Genomic DNA, 12,369 nt, shown 5'->3' with positions numbered 1-12,369 from the left:
CTGGTGAACTTCACAAAATAGATGGCATTATGAGGGAGGAAAATTACGTGGATATATTGAAGCAACATCTCAAGACATCAGTCAGGAAGTTAAAGCTTGGTTGCAAATGGGTCTTCCAAATGGACAATGACCCCAAGTATATTTCCAAAGTTGTGGCAAAATTGAGGACAGCAAAGTCAAGGTATTGGAGTGGCCATCACAAATCCTTGACCACAATCCTATAGAACATTTGTGGGCAGAACTGAAAAAGCGTGTGCAAGCAAGGAGATGTACAAACCTGACTCAGTTACACAATTTCTTTACCATTTTGACTAGGATTAAATGTCAGGAATTCTGAAAAACTGAGTTTGAATCAAGTGGGCTAAGGTGTATGTAAACTTCCGACTTCAACTGTATCACTCACTACACACTATTAATGGGCTATGGGCATTGTCTGAGACCTGGTTTAACAATAGGAGAGTGTGAAGAGCACAAAGGCCAGGGAGTGTCTGTGTTGTCACAGGGTCCATGTTCCAGTTGATAGATCCAATAGAAGGCAGACTGAAGGCAGCACCTGTTAGGGGGTTAACCTGAGGCGCCTTCAGTCTCTCTGAATCACAACTATAGGTGCAGGATGGAGCATCGCTAGCTGAGTCTGTGTCAGTTCTCTCTGGCCACATACCAAATCTACACCTCACCCTGGTCTCAGCCAGTCTGTTGTCTTGGAGAGTAAGTTCAGTTGTTGTTTTGGATTTGACTGTCTGTTTCTGGTTGTGGTTAACAGTGTTGTTCCCCAGCTCAGAGTTGAGGACACCGTCCCATCCACTGACCTCCACTATGTCACCTGTGGTCCTGACCTGCTTGGTGATGTTGTTCCCAAGGACATTGGCTGCACCAGTCTGTGTCTGGGAATCCAAGATGGCCACCCAGTCTTCTCTGTTAGCTTCCAGCCAACAAACATGGCAGCGAGAACTCTACATATGGAGTTTTAGTCAATTAACTGGTCAAGTTCGTGCATTGTATTTTTATATGTAATTGATTTCATTTTATGAATGAAGAAAAATATAAAATAATAGCCAGGTGCATCACTTTTCCCATTGAAGATATATTACTGCTTGTAGAAAATAAGTATTTATCCCTTACATTGCTCCCCCATATTTAGTCCACTCAACAGATCAATGCTCTCTGGTCTGTCTTCTATTGTCTCCTCTTTGACTATCAGCAGATCAGGCTTCCCATCCTCCATGTCAACTGGATGTAAGTGATACAGAGTGAGAGGATGTTGAATCAAGACATCTGATATGAGCACCCATCTATGGAGCATCTTCTGATTGGGCAATGAGGGATTGCTATAAGTACTTTGTTACTTGACACTTTGTTACTTTGTTACTTGACACTCTTTAATGGTTTGATCATTCAAAAGACATGGTCCCACACTTTCAGGAGGAGGTGTAGTCTGGTTGTCCTCCATGACCATGGTACCCTCAGGGTTCCCCAGACCTTCCTCACACCCCTCCTCCTACACCAGCAGCACCTCCAGACCCTCCTCCTCCTGGAAGAGACAGGTGATACATATTACACAGACATACACTCTCAGGTACGTACACACACACATACAGATAATAAATACACTTTCAACATGGAGTGTTTACCCATCCCCACTACGTTTGAGACCTATACTGTAGTTACAGAATGATTTCATCATTGTTATTCCCATCATGGTGGACATAAATATGATGTGGGTACATCAGAGTTACATGAACATGTTGGGTAGACTGGGCTCTGAAACCCTGGCGGGCAGTCAGACGAGGAGATGAACCATTTCAATTCCAAAGCCACAAGGCCAGGGAGATACAGGAGTCCCATCTCCCAAACAGCTGGAAAGGCAGATGAAGGCTGCAACTGATAACTGATGAAAATGCATACATTTGCATGCATACCTTTATTTAATTAGGAAAGTCAATTAAGAACAAATTCTTATTTACAACAACGGTCTAGGAACAGTGGGTTAACTGCCTTGTTCAGGGGCAGAACGACAGATTTTTACCTTGTCAGCTCGGGGATTCAATCTTGCAACCTTTCGGTTACTAGTCCAACGCTCTAACCACTAGGCTATCTGCCGCCCTGTAAGCCTCTCTGGATAAGAGCTAAAATCTAAATGAAAATATGAGTCAGCTATGTCATCTTTAGACAAACCTGGCTAAACTATTTTGACGTGTACAGTAGTGTGTGGTAGAGCAGGGATGCTAAACTGAAATTGTAGACAAACCGACAATACCGATCACTTATCGCAGGCATTTGGCTGATAGGCTACTTATTGTAATGAATGATATGCCTATGAAATGTGAAGATTGAAATGAAATAAGTTTTCGAATGTGACTATGCATAGATAATAAACAGAGAGTAGCAGCAGCGTAAAAGTGGGTTCTGGTAAGCCCTCTGATTAGCTGTTCAGGAGTCATGGCTTGGGGTAGAGGCTGTTGGTTAATGGGACAATTGATGGCTACAACCATTGAACTAGTAGTAGTAGTTTAAATTATATATTTTTTAACTGTGGTGCACATTGTTATAAACGTATTGTTCTAGTTATAGTAATCGCATCAATTCAGGCAATTTATCAGGATATGGATTTTTGTTCATAATGCCCAACTCTAATGTGTAGGTATATTTAGTAAGTGTATATTGGTTATAAAGAACTATCGGGAGTATGCAGAATAGTGAGTTCAGATGTGATGTATACTAGAGAGTCTCAATGAAAGTCTTGTAATAAAAAATTGTTTTGTGTTTATTAAACATTTAAAAAAGTGTTAAATACACCATATGAAAACCACACATACAGGTCAACTAAAAATCTGCCTGAACATGATCAACTGCATTCACTTTCTCATTAAAGTAGTATGAAACAGGCATTTGTGAACGTATAGCGTACACAGTACAAACACAATATGTAACAGACTTTAGGCTCATACAGTATATGCCTTATGTATTCCACAATGGAACTTGCACTTCAACACAGGTGTAGAAATTGACCCACTCCTGTTATTTACTTTGTGCATCTACATTCTCACTGAGTCTAATGCAGGTTTTGATCTAAACATCATAAGCTATTGAGCGGAATGGTTACTTTCTAAGTTATGGAGTAGAATGTTTTTTCTGCTGGTGTATCCTGAGGTAGCTCCTCTCTGAGAACCTCTTCCCGCAGTGCGTACAGGTGAAAGGCCTTTCTCACACGTGGACCTTCAGGTGCATCTTCAGCTGCTGCTGTTGGGAGAACCTCTTCTCACACTGGGGGCAGCTGTAGGGTTTCTCCCCTGTGTGGACCCTCTGGTGCCTCTTCAGGTCTCCAGCCTGGGCGAAGCGCATGTGACACTGGGTACAGTTGAAGGGTTTTTCCCCCGTGTGGACCCTCTGGTGCCTCTTCAAGTTGCCAGCCTCGGTGAAGCGCATGTGACACTTGGTACAGCTGAAGGGCTTCTCCCCTGTGTGGACCCTCTGGTGGATCTCCACCTTCTGGGGGCAGCTGAAGCCTTTGTTACAGAACATGCAGAGGAACCGTTTCTCTTTACTATTGCCTGATGTGACTCGCCCTCCCTGAACCTGGGCTCTAGCCCTGTCATTTGAGTTCAATTCATGATCGAAAAGGATGCTTGTGTGTGAATCTGAAGGTCCCATCGATGTGGACAATAGGTCACAATCCCTGAACGCGTGTAAAGGGGAGTGGGTCGCGACATTAACATTTGTCTCTATACTTTCCCTGTAATCTAAGAAATCTCTGCCCTGTGAGTGTCCATCTCCTAGGTGACTATCTGCATTCCATGTGGGAGGAATGTCGCCCTCCACTTTCACAGTCACTTCATCTAAGACCAGATCCTCCCCTTTCTTATCTAGGCACCCATCAGAGTATAGACTACTACTGTACTGGTTCCAGTCCCCTCTAGACAGATCAGTCTGTCTCTCTAAACCCAAGGATATGTTGCCAGGGTCCATCTCTGTAGTGTAAGAACAAGACAGATCATCACCACCAGTGTCTAACGTGTCACCATTTCCACGGGAATGACCCATCCTCTGGTTCTGGTGAAATATCGGTAAATACTCTGACCCAGGAGCAGGAGGACAGCCCAGTCTCCCCGGCCCCAATCTCTCTGGGTCTGATCTGCGGCCAGATCCTGGGTGTAAGAGCCTGTGTGTTACAAGTAAAATCTTGGTGTCGGTCTCTGACTTGAGGACAGTGTTCAGCGTTCCATTGACCTCCGTGATGCTGCGTCGGATCCTGGGCTGCGCTGGGGAGGTGGGGTGGTCCTCCGTGGCTATAGGGGGTTCTCCTGCCGCTCCAGTCTGGATGTCTCTGCTGTGCTGTGGGTCCTCCTCTCCTTCAGACCTCTCCTGCTTGACCCCAGGATCTGCAGTCTCTGCATCTGCAGACTGACATAAGAAGAGGGGAGGTTATTTAACTGGTACATGAGTTAAATTGGATAACAACGTCATTGGGAAGTCTCACAATCTCCTCTATGGCAGATAAATAAGGATGTACATGAATAGCTGAGGGGAGCATTTCTGAAATAAACTGGCCACATTTGATGTACCACTATTACACTAACCTCTATCCTGATAATGTGCTGGGTTGAGGTTCCACTCCCCTCATTAACAGGGATTGGTTGGTCATCTCTCCATGTATTGTGTCCCACTGGCTTCCTGTGACCTCCAGTGAGATGTCCTTCACCTGAGAAAATTATTGGGGGGGAAAGAGGTGGTTCGTTTAGATACTGTCAATGCTCAATGGTACATTTTACACTATTGACTGTTTTGACACTGTCTAGAATTGGCAAGGATGTAAGGTAACACTTCTCATAACTTCTTGATATACTATTTATAGATTGATTGATTATGTTCCATGCATCACATTGTTTTAATTTAGTAAATAATTAGAAATACACTAAATCATGAATCTGGTTAGAATATGACATTGTGTCTTTGTGCAAGAAAGCTAAGTAATCAGGGGAATTATTGCATACTATCCAAAAACTGACCAAGACCCAATTCTGGTTAACCATTATGTGGTTAACCAACCTGGTATCAGAGCATTTTGTAATATTCTGTATGTAATTCTGAGACACTTAATTTATTATGATATGTTGCGTTTTGTATGGTATTGTATGTATTCATTTGTGGCTGTCCATCAACCATTTCATATGACATGTTACAAATTACAATTTGTATTATACGTTACCAATTTGCTAAACTTACAGTATGTTACGAATTTGCTAAAACGTATGAAATGTTATGAATTCTATCTCGGTGCCTAACGTTAGCTAGGCTAGGGGTTAAGGTTGGAGTTAAGTTCAGGAGTTAGGTTAAAGGGGTAACTTAGGTAACTTAGGTGAAGGGTTAGCTAACATGCTAAGTAGTTGCAAAGTTGCTAAAAAAGTAGTAAGCAGTTGAAAAGTTGCTAATTAGGTCAAATGCTAAAATTGTCCGTGAAGAAATTCAAACTCGCAACCTTTGGGTTTGCGAGACGTTTGCTTTATACGTCCCGACCATCTGTCTTATGTAACTATACCAAACATAACATTTCATACTCATTTTGAGTGTGTCGGATTTGCATTTACAATGTTACGTCTAGTCTATGAAACCAAGCTGGGATAATGCATCTCAAGTCACACATGCACAGAGGGGAACGGGTCGACAGACCCTGCAGCCTCGGACTTCTGCTAATTGTACCTCTTGCCATTCCTCTGTATCGATCGATTATCTTGCCACTACTGGGACGACTGGCGAGGACGCGCTCCCGTTCCAGTAGCTGTAGTTTCCTCCGCAACGCCCTGTTTTGTTTTTGGCTTTGAGAAATTTCCAAACGAAACACTGCATAGTCGTCGTCTACGAGTTTACAGATCTCTGCCACGGCTGCATTCGCTAGAACCTCCATAATGGAGGCTATTTGAGTGTGAAAAACCACACCGTTACAATTAGCCATTTTTAGCAGCTAGCTAGCGAAGAGTTAACGTTAACTAGATAACAAACATCTATCAACCAAGTTCTGTCTCCAAAGCGAATTAAACACTACCTGGGGTAAGTATGTGATGCTGTGAAGGTAGTCATATTTTGAGTTCCAGGATGTCAATAAACGTCTAAATAACAACAATAAAAACGCTAACGTGTATAGTTGTCTTGGTCATTATTTACTTCCGTTTAATTCTTATTTGGTGGGGTTTTAGGGTGGACAACATCCAGACAAAAAAATGTGTATTGCCGCCTACTACTGGATTGGGGGAAAAATTGAAAAAAAATCTACAAATCTTTAAATCTGACTTGCCTAGTTAAATAAAGGTTATATTAAATACATTTTAAAAATCGTGTGGGTGTATACCAATCTCAACCACGAAAAAAAAGAAAAACAAGACAGTAAGCCTCAGTCATTCAAAATACAGAATACTGCTCAAGCCAGTACTCTGCGCAGAATAGGCGAAATTGCCACGGGGGGTGAGGGGGATGTGTCCCTCCCATTATTCAGAATCGGTTTATTTCCAAATATCTTATTCATCCATTTTGTTTTTGTTTTTAAGCATTATATGACCTGGTGTTATGGTGCATTGATTAGTTAGACAGTTTAAAGCTGTTATTTTGGTGTTTTTGTCCCCAAAGTTGACCTTTAAAGTAAGGGCCAGATTGACATTTACTGGAGGGAGGGGTGGTCCAAAATAGGGGAGGGTTGTGTTTTTTAAATTTATTGGGCACAGGGGAGGGTAGTGCGTTTTTCCCCCTGATTTACATTTACTCTTCTGATCATATTTTCAATATACAAAATGGCTTAACTTACTTTTGATATAATGCTAATAATTTTATAAGCGTTTGTGAAGGTCTGGTATGGTGGCTATTATTAAGCTTTAGCTACTGCAGGCCTATGATATGAAGGCAATGCGCCCCGGCATTCCAACTGACTCCGACAGTTGAACTTTAGGTGAGGTAGACTATTTCAGGCCTACCAGAGTTACTCCTATAACATAACAATATATAATGCTGATCTTCATAAAAAATATTTGGATTGAAAATGAACAAATTACCCTCCTTCTGTACGTCTACATGTGTATAGCAGTATGCCACCGGAATATCTCTATATCTCTTGGATTTGGATTAGGCATAAGCTGCTCTTCCTTTATGTATATACACTGCTCAAAAAAATAAAGGGAACACTTAAACAACATAATGTAACTCCAAGTCAATCACACTTCTGTGAATTCAAACTGTCCACTTAGGAAGCAACACTGATTGACAATACATTTCTCATGCTGTTGTGCAAATGGAATAGACAACAGGTGGAAATTATAGGCAATTAGCAAGACACCCCCAATAAAGGAGTGGTTCTGCAGGTGGTGACCACAGACCACTTCTCAGTTCCTATGCTTCCTGGCTGATGTTTTGGTCACTTTTGAATGCTGGCGGTGCTTTCACTCTAGTGGTAGCATGAGACGGAGTCTACAACCCACAAAAGTGGCTCAGGTAGTGCAGCTCATCCAGGATGGCACATCAATGTGAGATGTGGCAAGAAGGTTTGCTGTGTCTGTCAGCGTAGTGTCCAGAGCATGGAGGCGCTACCATGAGACAGGCCAGTACATCAGGAGACGTGGAGGTGGCTGTAGGAGGGCAACAACCCAGCAGCAGGACCGCTACCTCCGCCTTTGTGCAAGGAGGAGCACTGCCAGAGCCCTGCAAGATGACCTCCAGCAGGCCACAAATGTGCATGTGTCTGCTCAAACGGTCAGAAACAGACTCCATGAGGGCCCGACGTCCACAGGTGGGGGTTGTGCTTACAGCCCAACACCATGCAGGACGTTTGGCATTTGCCAGAGAACACCAAGATTGGCAAATTCGCCACTGGCGCCCTGTGCTCTACACAGATGAATGCAGGTTCACACTGAGCACATGTGACAGACGTGACAGTCTGGAGACGCCGTGGAGAACGTTCTGCTGCCTGCAACATCCTCCAGCATGACCGGTTTGGCGGTGGGTCAGTCATGGTGTGGGGTGGCATTTCTTTGGGGGGGCCGCACAGCCCTCCATGTGCCCGCCAGAGGAAGCCTGACTGCCATTAGGTACCGAGATGAGATCCTCAGACCCCTTGTAAGAACATATGCTGGTGTGGTTGTTACTGGGTTCCTCCTAATGCAAGACAATTCTAGACCTCATGTGGCTGGAGTGTGTCAGCAGTTCCTGCAAGAGGAAGGCATTGATGCTATGGACTGGCCCGCCCGTTCCCCAGACCTGAATCCAATTTAGCACATCTGGGACATGTCTCCCTCCATCCACCAACGCCACGTTGCACCACAGACTGTCCAGGAGTTGGCGGATGCTTTAGTCCAGGTCTGGGAGGAGATCCCTCAGGAGACCATCCGCTACCTCATCAGGAGCATGCCCAGGCATTGTAGGGAGGTCATACAGGCACATGGAGGCCACACACACTACTGAGCCTCATTTTGACTTGTTTTAAGGACATTACATCAAAGTTGGATCAGCCTGTAGTGTGGTTTTCCACTTTAATTTTGAGTGTGACTCCAAATCCAGACCTCCATGGGTTGATAAATTTGATTTCCAGAGATAATTTTTGTGTGATTTTGTTGTCAGCACATTCAACTATGTAAAGAAAAAAGTATTTAATAAGAATATTTCATTCATTCAGATCTTGGATGTTATTTTAGTGTTCCCTTCATTTTTTTGAGCAGTGTATATATATATATATATATATAAAGGAAGATATGTATGTATATATACAGTTGAAGTCAGAATTTTACATACTCCTTAGCCAAATACATTTAAACTCAGTTTTTCACAATTCCTGCAATTTTATCCTAGTAAAATTCCCTGTCTTGGGTCAATTAGGATCACCACTTTATTTTAAGTATGTGAAATGTCAGAATAATGGTAGAGAACGATTTCTTTCAGCTTTTATTTCTTTCATCACATTCCCAGTGGGTCAGAAGTTTACATATACTCAATTAGTATTTGATAGCATTGCCTTTAAATTGTTTAACTTGGGTCAAACATTTTGAGTAGCCTTCCACAAGCTTCCCTCAATAAATTGGGTGAATTTTGGCCCATTCCTCCTGACAGAGCTGGTGTAACTGAGTCAGGTTTGTAGGCCTCCTTGCTTGCACACGCTTTTTCAGTTCTGCCCACAAATGTTCTATAGGCTTGAGGTCAGGGCTTTGTGATTGCCACTCCAATACCTTGACTTTGTTGTCCTTAAGCCATTGTGCCACAACTTTGGAAGTATGCTTGGGGTCATTGTCCATTTGGAAGACCCATTTGCGACCAAGCTTTAACTTCCTGACTGATGTCTTGAGATGTTGCTTCAATATATCCACAGAATTTTCCTCCCTCATAATGCCATCTATTTTGTGATGCACCCCACAACATGATGCTGCCACCCCCGTGCTTCACGGTTGGGATGGTATTCTTCAGCTTGCAAGCCTACCCCTTTTCCTCCAAACATACAGTGCCTTGCGAAAGTATTCGGCCCCCTTGAACTTTGCGACCTTCTGCCACATTTTAGGCTTCAAACATAAATATATAAAACTGCATTTTTTTGTGAAGAATCAACAACAAGTGGGACACAATCATGAAGTGGAACGACATTTATTGGATATTTCAAACTTTTTTAACAAATCAAAAACTGAAAAATTGGGCGTGCAAAATTATTCAGCCCCCTTAAGTTAATACTTTGTAGCGCCACCTTTTGCTGCGATTACAGCTGTAAGTCGCTTGGGGTATGTCTCTATCAGTTTTGCACATCGAGAGACTGAAATTTTTTCTCATTCCTCCTTGCAAAACAGCTTGAGCTCAGTGAGGTTGGATGGAGAGCATTTGTGAACAGCAGTTTTCAGTTCTTTCCACAGATTCTCGATTGGATTCAGGTCTGGACTTCTAACACCTGGATATGTTTATTTTTGAACCATTCCTTTGTAGATTTTGCTTTATGTTTTGGATCATTGTCTTGTTGGAAGACAAATCTCCGTCCCAGTCTCAGGTCTTTTGCAGACTCCATCAGGTTTTCTTCCAGAATGGTCCTGTATTTGGCTCCATCCATCTTCCCATCAATTTTAACCATCTTCCCTGTCCCTGCTGAAGAAAAGCAGGCCAAAACCATGATGCTGCCACCACCATGTTTGACAGTGGGTATGGTGTCTTCAGGGTGATGAGCTGTGTTGCTTTTATGCCAAACATAACGTTTTGCATTGTTGCCAAAAAGTTCAATTTTGGTTTCATCTGACCAGAGCACCTTCTTTCACATGTTTGGTGTGTCTCCCAGGTGGCTTGTGGCAAACTTTAAACAACACTTTTTATGGATATCTTTAAGAAATGGCTTTCTTCTTGCCACTCTTCCATAAAGGCCAGATTTGTGCAATATACGACTGATCGTTGTCCTATGGACAGTCTCCCACCTCAGCTGTAGATCTCTGCAGTTCATCCAGAGTGATCATGGGCCTCTTGGCTGCATCTCTGATCAGTCTTCTCCTTGTATGAGCTGAAAGTTTAGAGGGACGGCCAGGTCTTGGTAGATTTGCAGTGGTCTGATACTCCTTCCATTTCAATATTATCGCTTGCACAGTGCTCCTTGGGATGTTAAAAGCTTGGGAAATCTTTTTGTATCCAAATCCGGCTTTAAACTTCTTCACAACAGTATTTCGGACCTGCCTGGTGTGTTCCTTGTTCTTCATGATGCTCTCTGCGCTTTTAACGGACCTCTGAGACTATCACAGTGCAGGTGCATTTATACGGAGACTTGATTACACACAGGTGGATTGTATTTATCATCATTAGTCATTTAGGTCAACATTGGATCATTCAGAGATCCTCACTGAACTTCTGGAGAGAGTTTGCTGCACTGAAAGTAAAGGGGCTGAATAATTTAGCACGCCCAATTTTTCAGTTTTTGATTTGTTAAAAAAGTTTGAAATATCCAATAAATGTCGTTCCACTTCATGATTGTGTCCCACTTGTTGTTGATTCTTCACAAAAAAATACAGTTTTATATCTTTATGTTTGAAGCCTGAAATGTGGCAAAAGGTTGCAAAGTTCAAGGGGGCCGAATACTTTCGCAAGGCACTGTAACAATGGTCATTACCATAGTCTGTCTTTTTTATGGTGGTTTTGGAACAGTGGATTCTGTTCTGGGATTGATTTGCACTTTTCACACCAAAGTACGTTCATCTCTAGGAGACAGAACGCGTCTCCTTCCTAAGCGGCTGCGTGGTCCCATGGTGTTTATACTTTCATACTATTGTTTGTGCAGATGAACGTGGTACCTTCAGGCATTTGGAAATAGCTCCCAAGGATGAACCAGACTTGTTGAGGTCTGCTGATTTCTTTTGAATTTCTCATGATGTCAAGCAAAGAGGCACTGAGTTTGAAGGTAGGCCTTGAAATATATCCACAGGTACACCTCCAGTTGACTCAAATAATATCAATTAGCCTATCGGAAGCTTCTTAAGAAATGACATCATTTTCTGGCATTTTCCAAGTTGTTTAAAGGCAGTCATCTTAGTGTATGTACACTTCTGAACCACTGGAATTGTTATACAGTGAATTATAAGTGAAATAATCTGTAAACAATTGTCGGAAAAATTAATTGTGTCATGCACAAGTAGATTTCCTAACTGACTTGCCAAAACTATAGTTTGTTAACAAAACATTTGTGGAGTGGTTTAAAAATGAGTTTTTATGACTCCAACCTAAGTGTATGTAAACTTCCGACTTCAACTGTGTAAATATATATATATATATATATATATATATATATATATAAACACAACATGTGAAGTGTTGGTTTCATGAGCTGAAATAAAAGTTCCCAGAAATGTCCCATATGCACAAAAAGTTTATTTCTCTCAGATTTTTTGCACAAATTTGTTTATTGAGCATTTCTCCTTTGTCAAGATAATCCATGCACCTGACACGTGTGGTATATCAAGAAGCTGATTAAACAGCATGATCATTACCTTATGCTGGGGACAATAAAAGGCCACTCTAAAATGTCCAGTTTGTCACACAACACAATGCCACAGATGTCTAAAGTGTTGAGGGAGCATACAATTGGCATGCTGACTGCAGTGCACATACTTTTGGTCATGTAGTGGAAGTATTTATGTAGAAAATAGCGACCACAATGGAAATAGGGCCAGACTTTATTGTGCAATCCTGGTCACTTTAAAAAACATTTGTATTTTTTTAACTGACAAATAAAATCGATCAATCCAAACTGTGCAGTGGTCAATTGATTAATGGAAAGAGACATTGGTTACAAAACACCAAAAAGTTTAATGAGATTCAGAGATTGTCAAGCCAAGCCTTCGATACTGGGTAAGACTACAAGGTAGGGAGGGATGTATTTTCTGTTTG

The 12,369-nt window shown here is 42.1% G+C and overlaps 1 protein-coding gene across 1 annotated transcript; it reads right to left on the bottom strand.

The window, feature by feature from the left end:
- Nucleotides 1–2,746: 2,746 nt before the first annotated feature.
- LOC135506878 (zinc finger protein 415-like) lies at nucleotides 2,747–6,158 on the bottom strand. Its single transcript, XM_064926295.1, has 3 exons — nucleotides 5,698–6,158; nucleotides 4,578–4,699; nucleotides 2,747–4,401 (listed from the first exon to the last, which is right to left on the bottom strand). The coding sequence occupies exons 1-3, from the start codon at nucleotides 5,948–5,950 to the stop codon at nucleotides 3,205–3,207; spliced, it is 1,572 nt and encodes a 523-aa protein (XP_064782367.1). The 5' UTR covers nucleotides 5,951–6,158; the 3' UTR covers nucleotides 2,747–3,204.
- Between the last annotated feature and the right edge of the window lie 6,211 nt (nucleotides 6,159–12,369).

This window comes from Oncorhynchus masou, chromosome 20 (assembly GCF_036934945.1).
Source record: "Oncorhynchus masou masou isolate Uvic2021 chromosome 20, UVic_Omas_1.1, whole genome shotgun sequence".
Taxonomy (NCBI): Eukaryota; Metazoa; Chordata; class Actinopteri; order Salmoniformes; family Salmonidae; genus Oncorhynchus; species Oncorhynchus masou.
This window is presented reverse-complemented; position numbering and strand designations above follow the sequence as displayed.